A 21,674-nucleotide genomic window follows, 5' to 3' on the forward strand; every position below is an offset into this window, starting at 1 on the left:
AGGTTAGCTCAGGAAGGACCTGGCACTTTCCTTTCCTGCTCCCTCCCCTGAGAGAAGTGGGGCCACTCCTGGTGAGACAGGTGGCGGGTTCAGGCCTTCTACCCAGGTCGTGGGCACATCACTCAGCCTCTTCACCGCAAAGTGGACCAATTGCCATCCTCGCACCGATCTCACACAGCCAGGGCGAGAACTGAGCGGAAGTGAAATCCCAGGGCCTTGGGCCTGGTTGGGGTTTGGCATATTGTGAGGTTCCACCTTTTGTTTTACGGCAGGGAAACCGAGGCTCAGAGGAGTGAATGAGTCAACTTGCCCAAGGTTCCGGGCCGTTAGCATCACATGGCCAGTGTGCGGTGCTGTTTGGGGTTCATCACGCCCTTCTGTCCATTAAGTCATAAACATATGCGGAGCCACACACCTCTCCATGTGTGGTGGGGGACGGACAGATGGCCCTTCTCCTGCCATATGCTCCGGCCTGTTTGTGAGCCTCAGGGACTGAAGGGGGTGTGCGCCATCGCACCAGGGTGGGAGGCACGCCTGTGGCTGAGCTGGAAACCTGCCTCGTGTCATATTCCCACATCCCTTCGTCACGTGGGCTCACAGAGTCGATACCTGCCTGTTGATAGACAAGGGCCTCTCTGTGGCCAACTCTGAGCTTGGTGCCAGGGAAATGCAGAGAGGGGTGAAGGGAGCGCCTGTCCTGTGCAGCCATTGGCAGGCTGGACACACACCAGCAAAGGTTGGTACCCGCAAGGTGGAAGAGGCGTCTATGGCTGATGAGTGGTCAGATAGAGCCACCACAGACCGCGTGTTAGGTGGGGGTGGCCAGCCTGGAAGAGGAGGTGGGGTGTCGGTGGGGGCCTTGAAGGCCCTGGGTTGGATTGAGGAAGGTGAAAAGAGGAAGACTTTTGGGTTGTGAGAGATGCTGTGATCATGACATGGAGGCAGCGATGTGGAAAGTGCACCTGAGGGACCTGAAGCTTCGCAGAGAAGTGGGGGAGCTCTGTGCGACAACACTTTTGTTGTAGAAGCTACTCACTGGTGTCAGTGACTGGGCAGGCAAGTAAGTGTCTGATTAGATTTAGCTCGTCTAACACAGTGATCGGGATCGTTATTTTGGCCCAGTGCATCGCTGAGACCTGACGCTACCTGTGACTGACACTTGCTAACAGGCCCCGAGGATGGAATGGGACCCGCGGGGCACAATGACTTCCCGAGCCCCCTCTCTGAGAAGCGCAGGTCCAGTGGGGCCCTTGGGGTCTAGGGAGAGGAGCTGGTGAGCCTGTCCTACTTTGGATTCACTGTGGTCCCTTCTGGGTCACAGAGCCACTTCTCGCCCACCCGCCTGCCTGCCTCAGTCCGCCTCCTCTGGAGCTGGCTTTCCACTTATCTTAATTTATTGATGAAAACTTGTTTTACGGTCCAGAGCACAGACGGCAGCAGCTCCCTGCCAAAAGAAAGCACGCTCACAAATCGGGAAAGTGAGCTGCCTCCCGGAGATGGGTGGCTGGGGAATGGGAGGAGGCAGAGTGAGTAAAGCATGTCTGGGCGGATGCATGCTGCACGGCCACGGAGGGGTGTGGGCTGGGGCTGGGAACAGCTGGGCCTCTCTCCAGCCACGGCCCCTGGCTTACAGGTGTTCCTCCTGCGCTCAGCACCCTGGGCAAGTGAGGACTGTACACCATAAATTCTAATAACGACGCCCATTTATGGCTTTGTCCAAGGCTCTGTGCTGGGAAGTTTATTTTCATGAATCTCATTTAGTCCCGAGTACAGCTCCATGTAGTAGGTACCATTAATCCGCCCATTGAAAAAACAAGCACTTGTTTTTGGAGAAGCTGCGCTGCAGGATCCCCCGGCTGGTAAATGAGGGTAGCGAGGGCTTGAACCTGCTCTACCTGCTTCCAGGGTCAGAGCTGCCGCAGCCTTTCTTGACACAGACACTCAGCACTGGCCCATGTGTCCTTCTGCGTGGTGGCTGCTGCTTTCTGCCTAGAACGGCTGGTCCAGTTGGCTGGGATGCCTGGCGTCTGGACCCCGTCTCCTGCTGCGTGTGTCCCTGTGGCCCCCAGGGCCAGCTCAGGGCAGGTCCCGCTGAGGCGCCTGCCGAGCCTGATGGCTGACGGGGCTGAGGAGCAGGTAGCAGCCAGGCCTCCCCTGTTGCTCCTGCTTTCCCAAAGTGGGACGTCTGTGAGTCGCCTCTGCGATTCCACTGATTTCCGTTTCCTGGTGGGTCAAATCTGGCTATTCCTTGTGTCCCTGCTCGCCACACAGGTTTATCACAGGCAGGAAGGAGACGGGGGCTCGGCTCCTATGAGCTGCAACATTCTCATCTATGAAATGGGGTGACAGCTCATATGAGTCTGTTGGGACGGTGTGCCTGAGACAATGTATGTGAAAGTACTCTCCGGAAAAGTAATGCACAGGACTGTGATGGTTTCCTCAAGCTCCTCTGTTGTCTTGAAATGTCCGCTGAGCTCCAAATGAGTTTATTTTCTTCTTTCTTGCTGTCTCTTGCAGAGGCATAGCCAACAGTTTTCACAACTCTGGTAAAATCAGTGATGTATGTACTACCTTGGCTGGGCTCTACCCCTCCCTCCCCACCAACATACATATGCGCGGACATGCACCCCTCCCCACAGACAACATGTCCTCCCCTAACGATGTGTCCTGTGCTTGCCCACCTTCTCTGCTCCTCAGTACTGCCCTTGCCACTGTCACAACCAGCCAGGCACCCGAGGCCGAGACCCTGCCCGCACTCCCAGCTGGGCTGTGCTTGCTTTGCGCCCTCACGCTGGACTGTGTTTCTGGGCTCCTGCACCCCTGGGCACCCATTTGTACCTCCTTCAGCTCAGACTATGCTAGAAAGATGTTGAAAAATGTTTAATAAAGTGAGATTCGGGATTTGTTTTCTTAGGTCTGTAATAGGCACAGAGAGGTTACAATCACAGGGTTTGGAATCACAGCAAACTGGATTAAAATCTTGGGTCTGCCGACTCCACATGTGAGTTTAGACAACATACTGAACCTCCAATCCTTTAGTGTTGCCTTTTGCAAGGTGGGGGAAAAAATAGTAACTACCATGTGTGGTTTTTGTGGAAAGGGCTTGGCACAGTTCCTGGCATGTAATTTGGGCCCAGTAAGTGCCAGTTTCATCGTCACCAGTGCCCTCATCCCCACTGCACCACCAGCACCATGATTATCTCCACCACAGCTTTGCTTTCCTGCTCTCCTCGCCTGCAAGTGGGCTGCCAGGCCGCGGAGCCTTACTCACACCCCTCACACCATGGCTCATCTTCCTTTCCGCAAGTAGGGACATATCTAGGTGACACCTTTCCAGCTTATTTGGGACGACCTAGATCTAAGCAGTGGAGCATGGTGGGTCAGCACATGGTTTCTGCAGCCAGGTTGCCCGTGTTCTTTCACCACTGAACCTCTATTATCTCATCTCTAAAACGAGGACAAAAATAATCTGCCAAGCCCGCCGTTGGGTTGGGAGGATTAAATGGGGCAGAAGAGGCAGAGCTCTCAGGACGCGCTGGCCCGTGGTCGGTGCTCACGAGTGCTGGTGCTTTCCTGTGTCCTGCAGCACAGCACGGGGGCGTTAAGACGGGAGGTGGGCCGCGGCAGTAGGGGCGTGGAGGCTCCTCCGGTGGCGTGCTCTGTGACCTTACAGCTTCATCTGGCGGGACTGCGCACAGGCAGCTTTCAGCAGTAACCGAATTGCGGGACGCATGTCAAATAGTAGAGGGTGGGCTGTGGTCTCCCGGTTCTCCCCCGAGGGCGAAGAGATGGGCAGAGCTTGGCACAGGGAGGGGAGGAAGCTCAGGCTGTCACAGCTACTGAGACCATCTCTGACAGAGAGACCTGAACTTAACTGGCCTGTGCCCCCCACAAGGCACGTCAGAAACGCCAAATCCTGGCGTGGGTGGACGCGGCTCCCGGCCGGCAGTATAAATAATTGGTGCTGGGCATAGGCTCCCTAGAGAGAAGGCCAGTCACGTGTTGGCCACGTCCAAGGGCTGTAGCAAAGGTACGTGTGGGTGGCTGTCCTGGGGCCAGAGATGCACCTGGTTGTCAGCCATAGTCTTTTCTCATATCTCTGTGTGTAATTACAGAGTGTGATTTGCTAACCTTGAGCCGTAGAAGATCGTCCTCATTCCATTATTAAAGGGCCTCCATTCTGGGATGGGCGGAACGGAGGCAGCCTCCCTGAGGAGAGGCACCCGGCAATGGATGGATTTTCACTCTGACTTTTCTTCACCTTCAGGGGAGCCTCCTTTCCTCAATCAGGGAGAATGGGCCCCACCTCCCCGCGTTCTGTAGGGTGAGTTGTAGTCTTGCAGATCATTGGAGCTCTTTGCCAGAAAGAGGTGATGTGAATTCACGGTATCCTTGTCCTGTCCCCTCGTATTTTCTAAGAAGCTTGAATAATAGTACAATACCTCGTAGATATTTATATTCTGAGGAGCACAGAGTGCTCGGTAGGCACAATCCTGTTCGTCCTGTCTGTGTCCCCGCAGTCCCCGCGTGCTGTGGGTGCTTCTCCCGCCTGAGTCTGCTTGTGGAGAAAGGGCTCAGGAAGGCCGAGTGGCTCACGGGGCTGCACAGCACATGCCTGTCCCCGGGCTCCCGGTGCTGCAATCTGCGCTGTTGACAGCGCTGTCTCCCAGGGAAGCCCAGGTGGCCTCCGTGTCAATGTGATCCTTGCAGGTGGGTTTCTGAAGCCCATGTCTGCCTCCCACGGCAGCCCCGGCTTCACGTAGTACTCTGTGCTTTGATGCTGTCAGAAATGTCTTTCTCCCCAGATGCACAAAGTAAAATGAGTGCAGGAAGGAAAAAAATAAGCTGGTGATTGGAAAAGCCTTTCTGCAGACTCCTCTGACAAGCCGTTCTGGGTCCGCGGCGTCTTCCCTCCCAATTTCCAGTGACCTTGGGAGTTCAGACGGTGCCTCACTCTGTGGTCCCAGGCTGTCTCCCCATGGCTCCTCCCTGGGCCCAGGAGCCGGGCAGCCATGGCTGGTGTGGGCACAGGCCGGGAGAGCTGTACGCCTGTGTACCACCCCCATCACCTCGGCATAAGGAGCACCCTTCTAGCACGGCATCCTGCCTGAGAGTTACTGGCATGGGTGGCCTGAGGCTCCAAGCTGTGTCCTGTTGAGTGTTGACAAGTTCTGGAGTTTGGGGAAAAGCAAATCCAAGGGTCATCCTCCCCCACTCTCCCAGCAAAGGGCAGTCCTCCGGCGAGGTCAGGGAACGGAACCTGCAGCGGAGCCAGGACAGCAGACCGGCAGCCTCCCTCTTGGGAAGTTCTTCCCGTGCCTGCCCCCGCCCCTTCAGCCTTTCAGCCCATTTCCTCTGTGTGTTCCTGAACAGAGACGGGAAACAGCTGTGTGCTTACCCGTGGATGCTCTGTCCACGTCCTTGCGCAGAATCTCTTGTCAGGGCCTCCACCCTCCTGTTGCCAGCAATGAGCCTGAGAACGCTGGGTTACAAGTGCTCCCCTGTGTCCCTTCTTCCCTCCACCCACCCCCACCCCACCTGGGCCTGGAATGTGCTTGACTGGGAAGAAAGTGCAGTCCTGCCACTTTGCAAGGCCTGGCCCAGAAGGGCTGCGGCGGTGGCGTGAATCGATGTTTATGGACTGGTGAACGATCACTCCTTCTTTACAAGGCTGGCAGGTACTTTGTATCATCTGCTGCTCTTTGGCACCCCAGCCACACATCATTCTGAGGTGGCCAGGTGCTGGCATCTGAGAAAGTTGATCTGGGACCTGCTGTCACATTTGAGGAGTCCTGATGGCCTGGGAACTGGGGTGCAGGTGGAAGTGGGGGAGGTGAGTGGCCTTTCTCCCAGACAGGAAGGGTTATGGAGACAGGAATTGAAAAGGCTGTGTCAGGAGAGCACAGGTGGGCACCCCCTCTGCTCCCCACGTCTAGTCCTTGACCCTTGCTCTCCAGGCATCAGCTCTGTTGGGGACTGGGCACCCCTGCCCTGGCCTTTGAAGCCCAGGGGCAGACCCAGATTCTCCCTGTCCCCAGAGTTGTGTCACCCTGGATCCCACAGATGCCTTGACTGGAGTGAGCCCCTGGCAAGGCAGATGTCCTCCGTGTGGAGGCCAGGCCAGCGCTCCAGCAAAGCCAACCTCCTCTCCCCACCCACCCCATCCCGCCCCGCTGGGATCAGGGGACACCAGGTCCTTTGGGTAGCCCACAGGGGCCAGCGCTGCTGGGGACCGCTGTCTCAGAGCCTCAAATGGGATCCCCCTCACCATGCATTCTCATCCCCATGGACTTTTTAGAGTTTTAGGCTGTAAGAGGTATTGTAACGGGACCCACTCTCAACAGATGGGGTGTTCTGGTGAATTGGGGCGGGAGGGTTACCGTGTTCTCAATGTTCCTACAAAGTTCGCTGGAGAGAATTGGACTCTGGAAACATGGGATTTAAGAGCTCTATTAACCTCTGAGACTTGCAGCTCCCAAACACATCCCTTACGTTTGGCCATGTTGAAGTGCTCTCCCCTCGACCCATCTTAGATAGGAAATAACCTCATTCTGCAGTCATCAAAATGGAACTGGGTTTTTGATATGCAAATACTGTATGTAATGGTTATTTGGAGGAAAATTCACCTCAGAAATATGGGTGTGAGCTCCCTATCACCTATGCAAGCTGGTGATATTGGGGACTGCGAAGTTGTGAAGAAACTGGAGGTTTTGAGAGAGTGTGGGATCAAAAAAAGAATGACCGAGGAATCATGCGGTTTGGCTTTAAATTATGCACAAACTCACTGTGAGCCAAAATTGTGCTGTGGCTGCCAGCCAAGCCATTGAAGGCTTAGGCTGGATTACTAGAAATATAGAGCTCAGAATGTAGGAGGGGAGAGTGGTATCTTTTTACTGTACTCTGGTCTCTACATAGCTGTAATCTAACTTTCAGTTAAGGACAGAGAGTAGCAGGGGAGGGTAACTCAGAGGTGAAAGATCTAAAAGCCCTTTAATAGGCCAGGAAAAGACTTGGGAAAGAATGTTTGCTACCAGCCTTTAAATATCTAAAGGTCTGTCATACTTGTTCTGGCTGCGCTTCTTGGGAAAAACAAGGACCGAGGCATGTTAGGCACAGGAAAGTAGATTCTTGAATTAATAAGAAAGAATTCTTGACCAATTAGAGTTGTGCAGAAATGGCATGGAGCATAGTGTGGATGGTGAGTGCTAGGACCCTGGGGGGTGCTCAAGCAGAGGCCCAATGGCCTGAGGCCAGCAGCAGCTCCCATGGGGAGACTTCTCACTAAGTGGCCACCTCCCGCTCAGTGCTCTGATCCTCCTCCCCGCTGGTGACTTTGGCAAAGACAGCTTTGGGATTCTGTCCCGCACTTTCCTTTCGCTCCCTGTATAATTAGAATTAGAAGCGTTGTCTGAGACCCCCCCACACACACACACACACCTTTTATAGGTGTGCCGATGAATGAGCTGCAGGAGCGCCTGGGAGGCAAGTGGCCTGCGTCTGAAATGTAAAGCAGCACCCCACTCCAGCACTGACGTATTGTCCTTTGTCCCAGTGATGAAGTTCTTGTCAGGCCGCTTCTCCGGGGCTAGGCAGGATCATTACTAGCCGCATGTCAGGCTGTGAAATTGAAGTCACTTTGGGTTTCTTTTTTATTCCCCACATCCACTAATTTATTAAATGCCATTAAACATTGCGCTTGCTCTGGCTCACAGAGAGCATTGGAGAAAAGCTCCTGCAAAGCAAAGAGGGGATGAGGCTGGGTGGGGGGGCCAGGGGCCAGGTTGGGGGATTCTGTGGGGACAAATAAGGCAGCAGGATGGAAATAGCCAGAGGGTGTGAAGGGCTCTGAGGGGGCCTGGGGCAGGTGGAGCAGGGGACCTACAGGCCAGTGAGGGGCGAGGGTGGGTGAATTGGGGGTAACTTGGGGCACTGGGGGTTTTAGAAGTGGGGAAGAAGAGATGCATGGGTGGCTTCTTTTTCAGGTGTGTTTGTGTGTCTGGGTCTGGTCCTGTCCCCAGGATGTGGCCTGCTCAGGCCCTTCCCGTCTGTCCATCCGTCCAACAAATATTTATGTAGCTGGCTCTGGGCCCTCCGGCGGAAGAGAAATGGCTGGGCCATGAACCTGGCCCTGGAAGTGCTGGTATTTTAATGAGGGTGGGCAGCAGGCCACACAGGGGGCTGGGCAGATCCCCGAGGTGCTCAGCTCTGGGTGCAGCCCCGACCCAGTAGGTCAGCCCCGGGGAGGGCCACCCCCACATGGGAGAGGCTGTGGGCAGTTATGCGGGGACACCGGGAGTGGCTGTCCTTGAGCTATAAGCAGTGTGCCAGTGGGCATGGACATTCAAGAGGGAAGTTGGTTTGAAGGGGAAATTATGGGCTTTGCCCCAGAGAAATGGGATGCCTGCATGAAAAATACATGAGGATACATGGCAGACGCATATATTAAAACTACAAATCAATATGTTCAAACTGAAGATGGGGAAAAATGCCATGGGGATATTGGCTAATTGCACAGCCTTCATAAATGAGACAAGTCTGGAGTGCTTGTTCACTACCCGGCCATGGCCTCCTGGGCCTCAGCTTACTTGTGATGCACCTGGTGGATGGGCCCAGGGGTGACGGCAGCTGCTGAGGTGGCCCTCCGAAGGGCCCAGACAGGAGAGCCTGCAGGAAGGAGACCCAGAGGCATTGCCGAGCGTGAGGCACTGTTCATGGCTGTGGGTATTTAGCAATGAACAAAACAGACCCAAATCCCAGCCCTAGTAGAGATCAAGGCCATGGGCAAATGGAACTTGTTTTCTCAAGTTTTGATGGGATTTATGTGGAGCCCTGAATTGAAAATATTCAGAAATGCCCTCGTTTGTTGGAGGGAGGGAGTAAAGGGTCAGGGAGGTTGATAGTCAGGTGGTCCCTGGGCCAGCCCCTGCTTGAAGAGGGGTGCCCACGAGGCCGGCTGGTGACTCTGGTCAGTTGGTGCTAGCGTGGGCTGGGTCCTGGCCCCTGAGTCACCGTGCCTCGCCCGGTCTCTTCCTGCCTTAGGCTGACTGTAGCTCGGTCATCTCAGCTGAGACAACCCTCCAGTTTTGGAAGGGAATTTTCCTGAATGCCACCAGCTAAGCTCTCTGGCACTGAGGTTTGGCTGTGCCGCTGCAGGCCTTGTCTCCTTCTTGTGCTTGGCGTCCTCCGCATGGGTAGCTCCCCCTCTGGTCCTCCCCTCTCCCATTCCTGCCTTGCCCCCTGCTCTGCCCACAGAGATTGCCCTCCTGCTCAGCAAAACTTCTGCTGGCAGCTCCTCCCTCCTGCCCATTGCCACGTACCAGACATTGGCCTCTTCCCTGCTCCTGCCCCAGCCCTCCCCGGCTCCCCAGATAGTCTTCCCAGCTCTTTTCTCCTCTCACGTTGTGCTGACCCTCTCAGAGCCAGGAGCTGCCCCACCCTTGGAGGGAACACACCAGGTTTTTCCTCTGATGGTGTTTCAGGGAGTTGAGAGCCAGAGGGTGGACACCTGCCGTGGGGTGGGGCTACAGCAGGGTTTCTGAACCTGCACTAACATTTGGGGCTGGATAGTTCTTTATTGTAGGGGCTGCCCTATGTATCACCCCTGACCTCTACTCACGAAGACGCCAGTAGCACTCCCCTCCCTGTGTGGTGTCAACCCAAAATGTCTCTAGACAGGGCCAGGTGTTCCCAGGGGAGCAAAGTTGCTCCTGGTTGAGAACCACTGGACTAGGAGATGAAAGCATCATGTCTCAGGCTTGGCTAAACCAGTGCTGGAATGGACCTGAGAAATTCTCTAGTCCAAACCCCACATTTTAAAGGAAATTGGGCCTCAGAGAGCTAAAGAATCTCAAGGTCACAGAGGGGAGCAGCATGATGAAAGAGGCATTTTAGAAAAAGGATTCAGATGGCTCAATGCAGGCTGGGCTGAAAAACAGGCCAGAGGCAGGGAGGGGAGCGTAGGGGATCTGGGTGTGAGACGGGGGCTAAGGCGGAGGTCTTGGTGCCTTTCTCCTGGGGCTGGGGCTCAGGGCACACTCACAGCCTCCTTGGAGTGGCAGTGTGGAAGGGACTCTGTTCCAAATGCCAGGAAACCAGCTTCTGAGCCCATCCTGGCAGTGTGACAGCCGCAGTGTCCTTATTTGTAAACTTAGGGCCTGAGGTTTGTGTTTTCTTCTGCCTGGAGGCTCTGCTGGTTCTGGGTCGTCTGAGATGGGAGCACGTTGTCCATCTCAGCAGATTCCTGAGCGTGGAAGAGTGGCAGTGGCGTGTGCAGTAGCGTCTCGTGGCGCTGTACAAGCCTCATTCATTTGGCAGACACTGTGTGTGATGCTTTTCCCCTTACCCCAGGCTTAGGTGCAGGCTGTCGGGAGGGCTGCCCCACCTGGAGGCAGCAGATCCCCTGGGATCTAGCCTGGGGCATGGTGAGGACCTCTCGCTAGAAATGAAGAGGGAAGCAGGGGACAGGGCAACAGCCTCCTTCTCTTAAGGCGATGGAGGGAGTCTCCTGGTGGGTCTTTGGGAAGCTTGACCAAATCAAAGAACATGCGATACAAAGCCAGAGAAGCAATTCTAAGACAAGTGAGCAGCGCCTGGAGCTTCTGAACTGTTGAGGTTTTCTCAGATGGAGGCTCGTTGAACTCACATCAATGTCCCCCAGAAGGGAAATGGAGAATGGAGGAACAGAGGGACCCCGCCAGGCCTACTCCCAGTGAGAACTGGCTTTTGAGGAAAGCTGTACTCTCTGGGGAGGGTCCCAGGGGACCCTGGTGTCTCCAGCTGCAGGGTGGTGGTGGCATCCTGCAGCACTAGGGGCCCAAGGCCCGTTCCTTCAGTAGGTTCCTCTACCTGTAGTGAGTGACCCGGCAGCAGCGGGTTTTCCTTACGCATTCCAGGTTCTGGCTTTTAGAGCCACAAATCTTCAACATGAAGATCATGAATTTCCATGGTATGATTAATGAAAGAAAAATTGAGCCGGCAGCATAGTAGAAACTGATCAGATTGAAGAAAGTCAGTGACAAGTTGGATGAAAGTTTCAGTGCCTCACTGGCAAACTCGGAGCTTCTGACCTGGCATGGAGCGCCACCTAGTGGTTGCAGGGGGTCATTCCCCGCAGCAAAGCTTAGAGATGCCCCTTTGGGTGGATGGGTGATCTGGGCTAGTGTGCCCACACCTTGGGGGCCTTGTCCTAGTGCCACCTGGGGCTGCTGCAGGGTGTCGGAAGTTCAGGACACCTCTCCACAGTGTGGGGGACCCAGGCAGCTGCTCCACTTACCTAACTCCATCCCTCCCCCTGCTGCTCCACCAACAGTCTGGTTTAGTAATACGTGGGAATATCCTCTCTTCTTTTGTCATGCCCAGTCTGGGCCACCTTTGTTCCCCATTTATCAAAGTCCTAATCATTCATTGAAGCCCAGCAAACCCTGTCAATACTACCTTCCAAATGTACCTGCAATCAGACCATTTCCAACCCCTCCTGTACCCACTTGGTGTGCGTCGTCGCCAGCCTGGTCCAGGTGGGAGCCTGCGCACTGGTCCCTGGCTCCCCGCTTTGCCCTCTGTGGTCTGCTCTCCGAATAGCAGCCAGAGTATTCTGTTGAGAACATAAATAACGTCACTCCCCCACTCTGGAAGCTTCCCATCCCACTAAGCACCCACATTTTCTTTCCTGATGCCTGCGAGGTCCTGTCTCATCTACCCTGTGCCACCCCACCCCGCCTGCGGGTCCCCTACCACTTGTCACCTCCTTCACACTGTTGGAGCCACGTGGGCACCTTGCTTCTCTGTGGCTGTTCAGGCTCATTCCTACCTCGGGGCTTTTGCGCCTGCTGTACACCCCTCCCCCAGGCATTTTGACGCTCACTTCCCCTGCTCAGGTGCCACCTTTCCGAGAGGTCTTCCCTGACCACTCTGTTCCCAGTTACTTTCTAACTCCTTACCCATCGTTACTTTTCTTCACAGTACATACCAGAACCCCAAATTCCATACGTTTCTCATGTAACACCGGTGTCTTGTATGGGATTCCCTCCATGAGGGCCGGGCTTTTACGGGTGCTGTTTACTGGCTCCTCAGTGCTCAGAAGGGGGCCCGGCTTATTAATAGGGGCTCGGTTTGGGTGTGCCGGCTCCCTGTCCTCACTGCTACATCCGTGTCTCCTCTCTGAGCGAGAGCAGCTTGAGGGCAGGCCTGGCTTGCTTCCTGGGGGTCACACACAGCTCCCGGAGCATAGGAAGTGCTCAATGAGTACCTTTCAGCCAGAGCCTGGTATTGGCCACCCGTTCCCCGTGCTTGCTTCCTCTTAAATTCTTACTATAATCTAGAAGGTGGGTAGGTGCTGTTATTCTCATCTGGCATAAAAGGAGTTTGCAAGGTCGCCCAACTAGGACAAGCTGGAGCTGGGGTCAGGTCCACGTCTGGGCCTCCCCAGCCCTTACGTCTGCACTTTCACCCTGCATGGAATGTTCTTGCCCTCTGCCTGCCCCACGTCCACCAGCTTTGAGGGGCTGCCTCCTCCAATTGGCATCTTGGACCAGGACAGTGACGGTCTCTTCTGAACTCCTGTGCCATTTATTTGGCAGCAGTATGTACTGCCCAGGGTGGGTGCTGCATTTCCATTGCTCCCGTCCAGCCTGAGCAGAGGCCCGGGGAAGGCAGGTCTCTGAAGTGTTTGTAGCTGTTCTAGCACAGGACACTGCGTGCTGCAGGTACTCAGTAAATATCGGAGGACTGATTGATTGGCTCCTCAGACTCAGCAAACTTCCTCTGAGCTGCTGGGGTCGGGTGTCAGCTACATCAAGCATAAAATAAGGCAGATGTGGAGATTTGCAGCCAAATGAAACCGAAGCTTCCCCAGGTGAAGCCAGTGGTGTCAGTGGCCCAGTGGACAAATGGCCCTTCTGGTCAGGGTAGCAGGTCACAGGCCCTGAAAGGTCTGGCTCTGAGGAACGGGACTCCGAGATCCTCTTTCTGGCTCTTGCTTCCCCGTGACCACCGTGTGTCCCTCGCCCTGGGCTCCTTCCTGACCTCCAGGGCTTCTCCTCCACCAAGTGGAAAAACGGCAACTACTCATATGCATCTAGGACCTGCAGTATTTGTCACATGATTTTGCCTGTGTCTTATTTAATTTGATCCTCAGAGTGACCCTATGGGGTCCGTGAAGCTAGTATAACCCCATTTGCCAGGTGGGGAGACTGAGACACATAGAGAATAAAAGCATTTGTCTGGGTCACACAACTGACATGATTTGAGGGCGTGGCCATATCTGACCAGTAGCCTAGTTCTCACCCTTTCTGTGTCTCAGAGTTGTGGTTGAGGATGTGGAGTCATTTGAGTTCCATGGCGACGGATGCAAGAGCAGTGCCGTCTAACAGGCTTTCCTTTCTCTCCAGCTCTGTGGCTGTGGGCTGCTTGGAGTGGGCATTTGGCTCTCCGTGTCCCAAGGCAACTTTGCCACCTTCTCCCCCAGCTTCCCCTCGCTGTCTGCAGCCAACCTGGTCATCGCCATGGGCACCATTGTCATGGTGACGGGCTTCCTCGGCTGCCTGGGGGCCATCAAGGAAAACAAGTGCCTCCTCCTCAGTGTAAGTTGGACCTCGTATTCCCAACCTTCTGAACTCTGGATCACCCTGCATTTGGGCCACAGAGACAGGCAGGGCTTGGGGACATCAGCTAGCTAACTGAGCCCAGGGAAATTGCTTCTAGAATGTTCTTTGTCTAGCCACACCCCTCTTCCTCATGATTGGCTAGCCCTGCCTTAGTTATCCCTCCCATCCCTTGATAGCCTATCTACTTTGTCTCCCTCCTCTACCTCTCTGGGTTTCCTCAGGAGTAGTAGGTGACCTCTCCTATATCTGAGAAGCCCTGTGTAGGTGCTCCCTGACCCTGCCTCCCTGCCATCCTTCTTGTTTGTACTCCATCCCTGGCCATGGCCACCACCATGTACCCACACCTGGACCTTCTCTTTCCAGTTTTTCATCGTCCTGTTGATCATCCTCCTAGCAGAGCTGATCTTACTTATCCTCTTCTTTGTCTACATGGACAAGGTAAGCCTTATGTGAAGGGAGGGGCTCATGGAATTTCAGTACCCTTGGGATTGGGTCAGGCTGGGGCAAGTCAGAGGAAAAGTGCTGACAGGTAGTGCTGGTGAGAAAGAGCGAATGGAACCAGGAGAACTAGGTGGGTGCAGCATGGGGAAGGTGAGTTTGGGATGGTTTACTACCTTGTGTACCTTAGGAAGTAGAGTCCTGTAAGTCACACAGGGATGCAATGGACTGCCTCTGCATTAGTGAGCTCCCCATCACTGGGAGCATTCAAGCATTCTTGTGTTCGCCTCTTGGAGAAGGGATTCAGACCTCACTAGATGGTTGGACTGGGTGATTTGAGGATAACTAATGGGAAACATGGAGGAACTTTGCAGGTGACACCATGAGTAGGGCTAACAGTGGAAGGTAGCTATATTTCCTTTTCCAGAGACCTCTGAGGACCGTGGGGTTCAGGAGGATGGTGGGGGGTCCCTTGGCAACCTCTCCAGACTAGAGAGTTCCCAGTTACATTGGAGAACTTCTTACTGGTACTACCAAAGCTGACTGGCCAAGCACGCAGTGTCCCAGGGCTTAGAAGGCTCTATGGGGGTGCTGTACCCAGAGACTAAGTAGCTGTTTGTTCCTTGGATTCTTGAAGTACTTGCCCAGGCCACATTGAAAGGCAGAGTCACTACTGGGATTAGAAACAGTAATCCTTTTGCATTTATGAAAGGGAAGAAATAATAATATTGAGAGGGCACTCTGTGCCAGCCCTGTTCTTGGCTCTTTATAAAAATTGGTTCCTTTAATTCTCACAACAACCCTAGAGGTAGATGTTATTATTCTAATATATTGCAGATAAAGCAGAGGCAAGAGAGAAGTTACTTGCTAACGAGAGATGGACCTAAGATAAAAATGACTAGTCTGCCACCGTCTGGTTCCCAGAGTGTGTTTTGACAGGGGCAGCATGGGGGAAGATGTTGTGGGTGGGGTGACAAGGTGGCCTCTGTGTGGCCGGTCTCTTTGTCTCTGAGTGTTACGGCCCCGACCTGCAGAGTTTAGCTGTCTTGGGAGTCAGCGGGTGCAGGCTGAGCCTCCCCTGCCCCAGCAGAGCCCACTCCCAGGGCTGTCTCCCAGTCTGCAGGAGCCAGCAGGCCTAAGGGACCTGGTCCCAGCCACCCTGTGTGTCGCCCCAACCTGACAGGTGAATGAGAATGCCAAGAAGGATCTGAAGGAAGGCCTCCTGCTGTACAACACAGAGAACAACGTGGGGCTGAAGAACGCTTGGAACATCATCCAGGCCGAGGTGAGGGGTCGGGCAGCTCTGCGCTCTGCACACACATGTGCCGCCTGCTCACGGCTCAGGCCAGGAGGCTCTGATTCTACAAAGAAAACAAGTCATACAGCCCACACACTCCATGGTCAGCCCTGGGGAGGGGCTGGCAGTCAGCGTGGGACAGTCCACCAAGCACAGAACCAGCGGTGCTGGCGAGGAACGGAGGGCCGAGCACGCCTACCCCATGTCCAGTGCCCAGCCCTGAGGGACAGGCAGCATTCCCATCTCCCGGCTCTGGCCTCCAGGAAGGAGCTAGCACTCGCGGCTGAGGCCAAAAGAAGGAGCAAAAGGAACACCTTTGTCTCCTCCCCTGAACTCCAGGGTGGCAGCATAGTGGGGCTGGGTTGGCCTGGGCAGGAGAAGGCCCTGAGGAGGCTGGTGGGCTGTGGCGAGTGACCCTGTCGTCCCCACCCACAGATGCGCTGCTGTGGCGTCACCGACTACACAGACTGGTACCCAGTGCTTGGTGAGAATGCGGTCCCCGACCGGTGCTGCATGGAGAACTCCCAGGGCTGTGGGCGCAACAGCACCACCCCCCTGTGGAAGACGGTGAGGCCTGGGCCCTGCCCCTGTCCTGCTCCCGGGAGCCTGTGCGGTGGATGGGCTGGCAGGAGGACACCAAGGAATTGGCTTACGGAGGGTGGGGGGCACACAGGGCTGAAGCCACAGGCAGGGGAAAATGGGGGACCTGGACCCGTGGGAGCGCGAGGGGGTGGGAGGTAGAGTGGGGTCTGAGGCCGTGCAGTGGGGCCTCGTGGGTGGAACCATGGGTGGGACAGGGCCTGCTCAACGGCAGGAGGACCAGGTGAGGGTGAGGGAGGGACAGGACGAAGGGTAGGGATGGGGGCTGAAGGGACGCGTCCTCACACCGGGCCTTAACCTGTGGTCCTCCCTCCCTAGGGCTGCTATGAGAAGGTGAAGATGTGGTTTGATGACAACAAGCATGTGCTGGGCATGGTGGGAATGTGCGTCCTTATCATGCAGGTGAGCGGGCTTCCGAGCCTCTGGGAAACACCCCCACCCCCACCCCGGGGTTAAATCACTGCCCCAGGCAGCCTGGCGGCCCTGAGCTTACCTGCTCTGCCCTGCCCCGCGGGCACCATGGAGCACTGCTTCCTCGCATTCCGTTCCGTTTGAGCCTTGGGCCTGGTGCTGGCGTTGCATGGAGCCCTGTGTGGGTTTGCTCGTAAACACACCTGTCCCCACTCCATACGGACCTTTACCTGGGACTGAACTGAAGGAAACCCAAGTCCTCAGTAATGATGGTGATAGGGGCTCATGGGCCAGATCGCTAGGTATCTGTGACCTGGGCCCCTGGCTTAGGTTCTGTGCCTGAATTTCTCCACATCAGTATGATGGCACGATCGTCGTGCTACTTGTTAGCCTGAAGCGAGTTTAATATGCCTACCATAGGGCAGAGAGCAGGACCAGGCACACAGGAAGTGCTCCATCAATGTTAGCTGTAATTAGCAAGCACTTAATGGCAGTTATTCTTTGTAAGCCTAGCACAGATGATGGAGAGAGAAGCGGAGGGGATCCCTGCCTCCCGCCTTGAAATTGAGGCTGACACAGCTGGCTGGGAGCAAGAGCTCCCAGACCTTTCTGGAGATGAGCATTTCCTGGGCTCCCTGCTGTGCCCACTTATGCATGGCTCTGCTCCCTGGTGAGCCTGATTCCTCTCGGACCACTTGAACTTGGCTGGTTGGTCCATGGGAAGGCGGTCGGTCAACATCCTGCATGAAGTTATCTTTCTTACCCTCCGCTGCTGGGCCTGGGTGCCTGACCATGTCTGATCTATCCTAGCGCTTGCAAGCTTAGCAGGCGAGCCCACTGTCCTTGTTGCAGAGCTCTGAGGTGGGATGCGCTCATGGAGGGAGATGCTGTTTCATATGGAGAACAGGGCTTACGTCAGGTCTGCCTGTGGTCAGGCCTGGACCTGGACCAGAGCCGGGCTCGCCAGCCAGTCTCGTCCATTTATGCCTAAACCTTCAGGGCAAGAGCTATGAGAGGCACACAGTGTCTCTGCTCTACAGCCTGTGTGCGTGGCCCACTATCTGTGGTGAGTGGGGCCACAGGCCGGCCTCCCCCTGCCTCTGACACTGCTCTGGCCCCACCCCCTTCTAGGATTCAGGAGTTGAGGGAACACAAATGAGCATTAATGTCGTCCTCAGCATAGCATCATGGTAAGACACGTCTGCTCCGCTCAAAGACATCACGTCACGTATTCCACAACCAAACAGAAATGACTCAGAGCGTGGTTTTTCATGTTCCTGCCACCTTCCTCTCCTGCTCCTCACTTCCTGATTGGCTGCCACTTAGGGCCAGTCCTCAGTGCATTCAGGCCTCACCACAGCGCTTCAAAGTAGGCAGGTTACCACACCTTGGAGAGGTTCGCTGACATTCTGTACAGATAGCAATGAGGGGCCGAGCGCATCTGTGCGCCCTGAGCTCGTCCCAGGCGCCTTCCGCTGCTTACCATTGTCTTCATTTCACCAGCGTTTTTCCAGCACGAGTGGTTGTACGGCTCGTTCTGGGTGGACCATGTCAGAGCCCAGTCGCAGGGCTTTTGTCTAAGGCCCTTTCCCCATGTCTTTCAGATTCTGGGCATGGCCTTCTCCATGACCCTCTTCCAGCACATCCACCGGACTGGGAAGAAGTATGATGCCTGAGCGTCTGGCGGGAGCCCCAGCCCCCACGTGGACACTGCCAGGGAAGGAGATTTGAGCTTTGTGTTGCCTGCCCGCACTCCAGACTGCTGAGCCCTGCCCACCGCCCCCAGCCGCCCTCCCCACCCACCTGCCTCAGCCTTCTCGGGGTGCAGGACCAGGGAGGAGGAGGTGTGGAGACCTTGGGGTGCTGGGGTGCCTGGGTTCCTGCATCTGTGTATTTGCCAAAGAAGACAGGGTGGGCCAGGGGACGTGCTCCAGGAGACCCAGCACTGATGCGTGCCTGCCCTGCCCTTCCTCTCACGGACACCGTCCCGCGTGGGGGTGCAGCAGACGCTCCCTCCTGGTAGACACTGCCCAGCGGAGGCCATCCTGGAGGAGAGGGGGAGAGACCGCCTCTGGCCAAGGCCCCGGGGAGAACCTTGCCCAGGCTTTTTATACCTTACAGTGTAACTTTTTTATTTTATTTTACTCTGATTATGATTATTCAGGAATATTATCTCAGATAAGTTTAGGGTTAGCTTTCTGATTTATAACTTTTTACTGCGTTGATTTCTGTAACGGTTTGATTTTTTTTTTTTTTTTCTGAGGGTGGGAGATGGGTGGGGAGAAAGGACGTCTGTAGGTTACAATCAGGACAAACCACTGTGCAACCCTCAGGAGGCTCTCGGGTGGGATACGCCAGCCTGCATTCGGAAAGCACTGAAAGGAAGGCCCGGTCAGGACTGCTGTCTGGCCCGGTGTCTGTGGCACAGAAGCCTGGAAGAGGAGGTGAAATGGAGGAGCAGGAAGCAACGTGGGGCGGCCTGCACGGAGCGGTGTGTTTGCTAATGCTGGTGCAAGAGGCCAGAGCAGGGGGCTGGCGAAGTGCTTTGCCAGGAACCTGGCTGGAGCCATCGTGGGTCCTTACACTTCACTGATGAGCAGTTGTTCTTTTTTCCCTTCTTCCTCCTCCTGCCCTCTGCTGGCATGGAGGCTCCCCCTTCCCTCCCAACCCCCGTGCGGGCCTTCCCGCATCTGGTTCTGCAAACCCCAGTGATTTCACAGACATTCCTGCTAGAAGCTCGGACACATACCTCTCTAGCTCAGCTGCTGCTCACGTTCTCACATTGCTTCTGGAAGGGGAAGCAGTCCTTACGTTTTGCTGCTCAGACAGTGGCAGAGGATCCATGACAGCCAGGAGGGGTGGGTGGAAATGGTGCCCACGGTCATTCCAGGCCGATTCACCAGGCTGCTGATTCCCAGCTGGGAGGGAGGGAGAGATGTCCATCTGGGTCCCAGGACCCCCCTTTCCTTCCTCGGGGTTCGCAGATGCTGGGATGGGTGGCAATCACATCCTCTATGACCCCAAGGAAAAGTATGTAAAACTGAGAGAGGCCAGACTGCATCCTGTTATGTAGCCCCAGGGTGAGAGCAGGCTGAGTTGGGACTTTGGAGGTGAGCAGGCGGGTGAGCATTTGCCTGTAGCGGGGCACCCCACCAGAATGTTTGCTGGTCTATGCTGGCATTTTGCAGTTAAAGAAAACAGTCAAGAATTCATGGGATGGACTTGAAAAGTCTCCCCACAAGCTAGCTAGGATCCGATGCACTTCTCCAGGTGGGGCCTCGCGTGGAGCGGCTGCCTTTTCCCACCACCATTTGACTTGATAGCTTGGTTTCCCTCTGGCCCATGTCTCCTCTCCAGCCCCCACCTGTCTGCTCCAAGAGCTGAGACCTGGCCACCCAGCCAGCTCCTCCATTCACTTTAAGTGCAGTGCGGTCGCGACCAGGAGCAGCGAGCTTTAGGTGAGCTCAGGAGTCTCGTTTCTGCAGGGTGAGGAGTAGAGTGGCCTGTGTGGGTGGGCAGACTGAAGCTGCCTCCCTCCCTGCACTGGGGCACTGTGCTGATGGGAAAGCTGGGAAGATGGGGCCTTGGGGCGAGGATGGGCAGGCACACATCTGAGCAAAACTGCCTTCTGGGTCCTCTGGCCCGTCTTTCTGGTAAGGAGCTTCAGCCACCTACCAGGGAAACCTAACCTGCAGAGCTCAGCACAGACACACATGCCACCATGCCACCGAGGAGAGACACTCAGCAAAGAAGCATTCAAGGTGCACAGTGGGACCGAGTGCGTAATGAGTTTATGCTGGGGGGGAGGGGCAGGTTTGTTTATGCCTATCAATGCAATTTTTAATTTTTGTTAACATCAACAGCAAAAGCCTAGCACCTTGGGGAGGGGGTGTAGCCTCCCTGGCCATCTTGTTTCTGGAGCTGCAGGGGCATTGTCTGGCCCTGGAGCCCTTGCCACAGTCACCCTCCTCTTGCCAGCCCCCCACCTCATCCATCTGTTTGCAGAGCCTTGCCCACAGTTCCCAAACTGCCTTCTTGCCTCCCCTGTACTTGGTTCCATCACCTGGCAGAGTCCACTCTGGGCAGAAGGTGCCGTGCATGGGCCAGGGGTGCTCTGCAAGCGCCTTGCCCGGCCTGCACAGTGGTCGCCACCCTGCACAGAAGGTTCACCCATGGCTGCTCAACAAAGTCAGAGTTTCATCAGGTCTGGCGCAGGCAGTTTATAGACCTGACTCAGAAGGTCAAGGTCTTGTAGACGACTTCAAGGGGATGCCTGCCGTGGCCTCTCTGCAGCCATCTCGCAGGGGAGGTGGGTGAACGGGCTGAGAACTCCTGGGGGGCTGCAGCAGGTGTCGGGGCACAAGTCTCCACCTGCACCCCAGCTGGAGTACTGTCAGCCCACTCCCTGCAGGCATGGGCCTGCGTCTTGGGCTCTCACTCTGGAAAGGCTGCTGAACCCGCCCAGATGCTCACAGATATTCTGGTCGAACTTGGAATGAGGTCGCCATCCCTCCTTTAGTGGCCAAAGAGCAGTCCAGATGGACGGAAATGACTGTCCCCGGCTCTCCAGCCCCCTGCCCACCCACTGGTGGAGGTGCTAACTAGCAGGGACCTGGCACAGGATGGGAGCTGGGGCCAGGTGTGTGGGGTCTGCTCTGTTTGGCGGCCCTTCAGCGTCCAGACCCTTGTGTTCCTGTTCTAACCCCCTCCACTCCCCCCAGTGAGGCAATAGTCAGGGCAGGGCCTGGCCCCCTGCCCTGAAAGGGCGCTCTGAGGGCGAGGCTTTGGGGCTGGGGGCCACACCCTGCCTAGCCCTGGGGGGCAGCCCGGTAGGGCAGGGGAGCCCTGTTTGTTTCAAATGCACTTTTCTGCTTGCAATGCCGTGTCTGCGTTTCCTTCATCCTGGTCCTGGCTTTGTTGAACACCATGTTTTTAGCATGTTTTTAAATAAAAACTGATAATGTGTCAAAAGCACAGACAGGCTGTCTCTTTGTGGTGTGTTTGTTCACTCAGTCATGATGTGACTTCATGTCATGGTTGGTGTGAGGGATCCGGGGGGGTCACGCACCAGACCTATCCTTGGTCCACAGTCAGAAACCCATCTCCCCTTCTCAGACCCAGGTTACAGATCGGGGTGTGTGGGGGAGGCGTCCCCTCTGGGTGACTGAGGAATCCTAACCCCCCCTTTGCCTGGTGACCTGATGCAGGCTTGGTCAGGGGCCAGTCCAAGTGGCCCAAGCCCTCTGTATGAGAGGCCAGCTGCCACCTGCATGTTTGTAGCCTCTCACAGACCACCAGTCTTGTGGGCCAGGCCCATAGTGGGCTGG

General features: G+C 55.6%; 1 protein-coding gene across 1 annotated transcript in view; it reads left to right on the top strand.

Annotated features, from left to right (window-relative positions):
• The window catches only part of TSPAN9 (tetraspanin 9), an 83,591-nt gene extending 62,268 nt beyond the window's left edge, over positions 1 to 21,323 (top strand). Inside the window, exons 2-7 of the mRNA XM_019717419.2 lie at positions 13,386 to 13,577; positions 13,965 to 14,039; positions 15,223 to 15,324; positions 15,772 to 15,903; positions 16,255 to 16,338; positions 17,952 to 21,323. Of these exons, the coding sequence (XP_019572978.2) occupies positions 13,386 to 13,577; positions 13,965 to 14,039; positions 15,223 to 15,324; positions 15,772 to 15,903; positions 16,255 to 16,338; positions 17,952 to 18,023 (657 nt within the window). The 3' untranslated portion in view covers positions 18,024 to 21,323. The remainder of the gene's footprint in view (positions 1 to 13,385; positions 13,578 to 13,964; positions 14,040 to 15,222; positions 15,325 to 15,771; positions 15,904 to 16,254; positions 16,339 to 17,951) is intronic.
• The last annotated feature ends 351 nt before the right edge of the window (positions 21,324 to 21,674 follow it).

This window comes from Rhinolophus sinicus, linkage group LG02, assembly GCF_036562045.2.
Source record: "Rhinolophus sinicus isolate RSC01 linkage group LG02, ASM3656204v1, whole genome shotgun sequence".
NCBI lineage: Eukaryota > Metazoa > Chordata > Mammalia > Chiroptera > Rhinolophidae > Rhinolophus > Rhinolophus sinicus.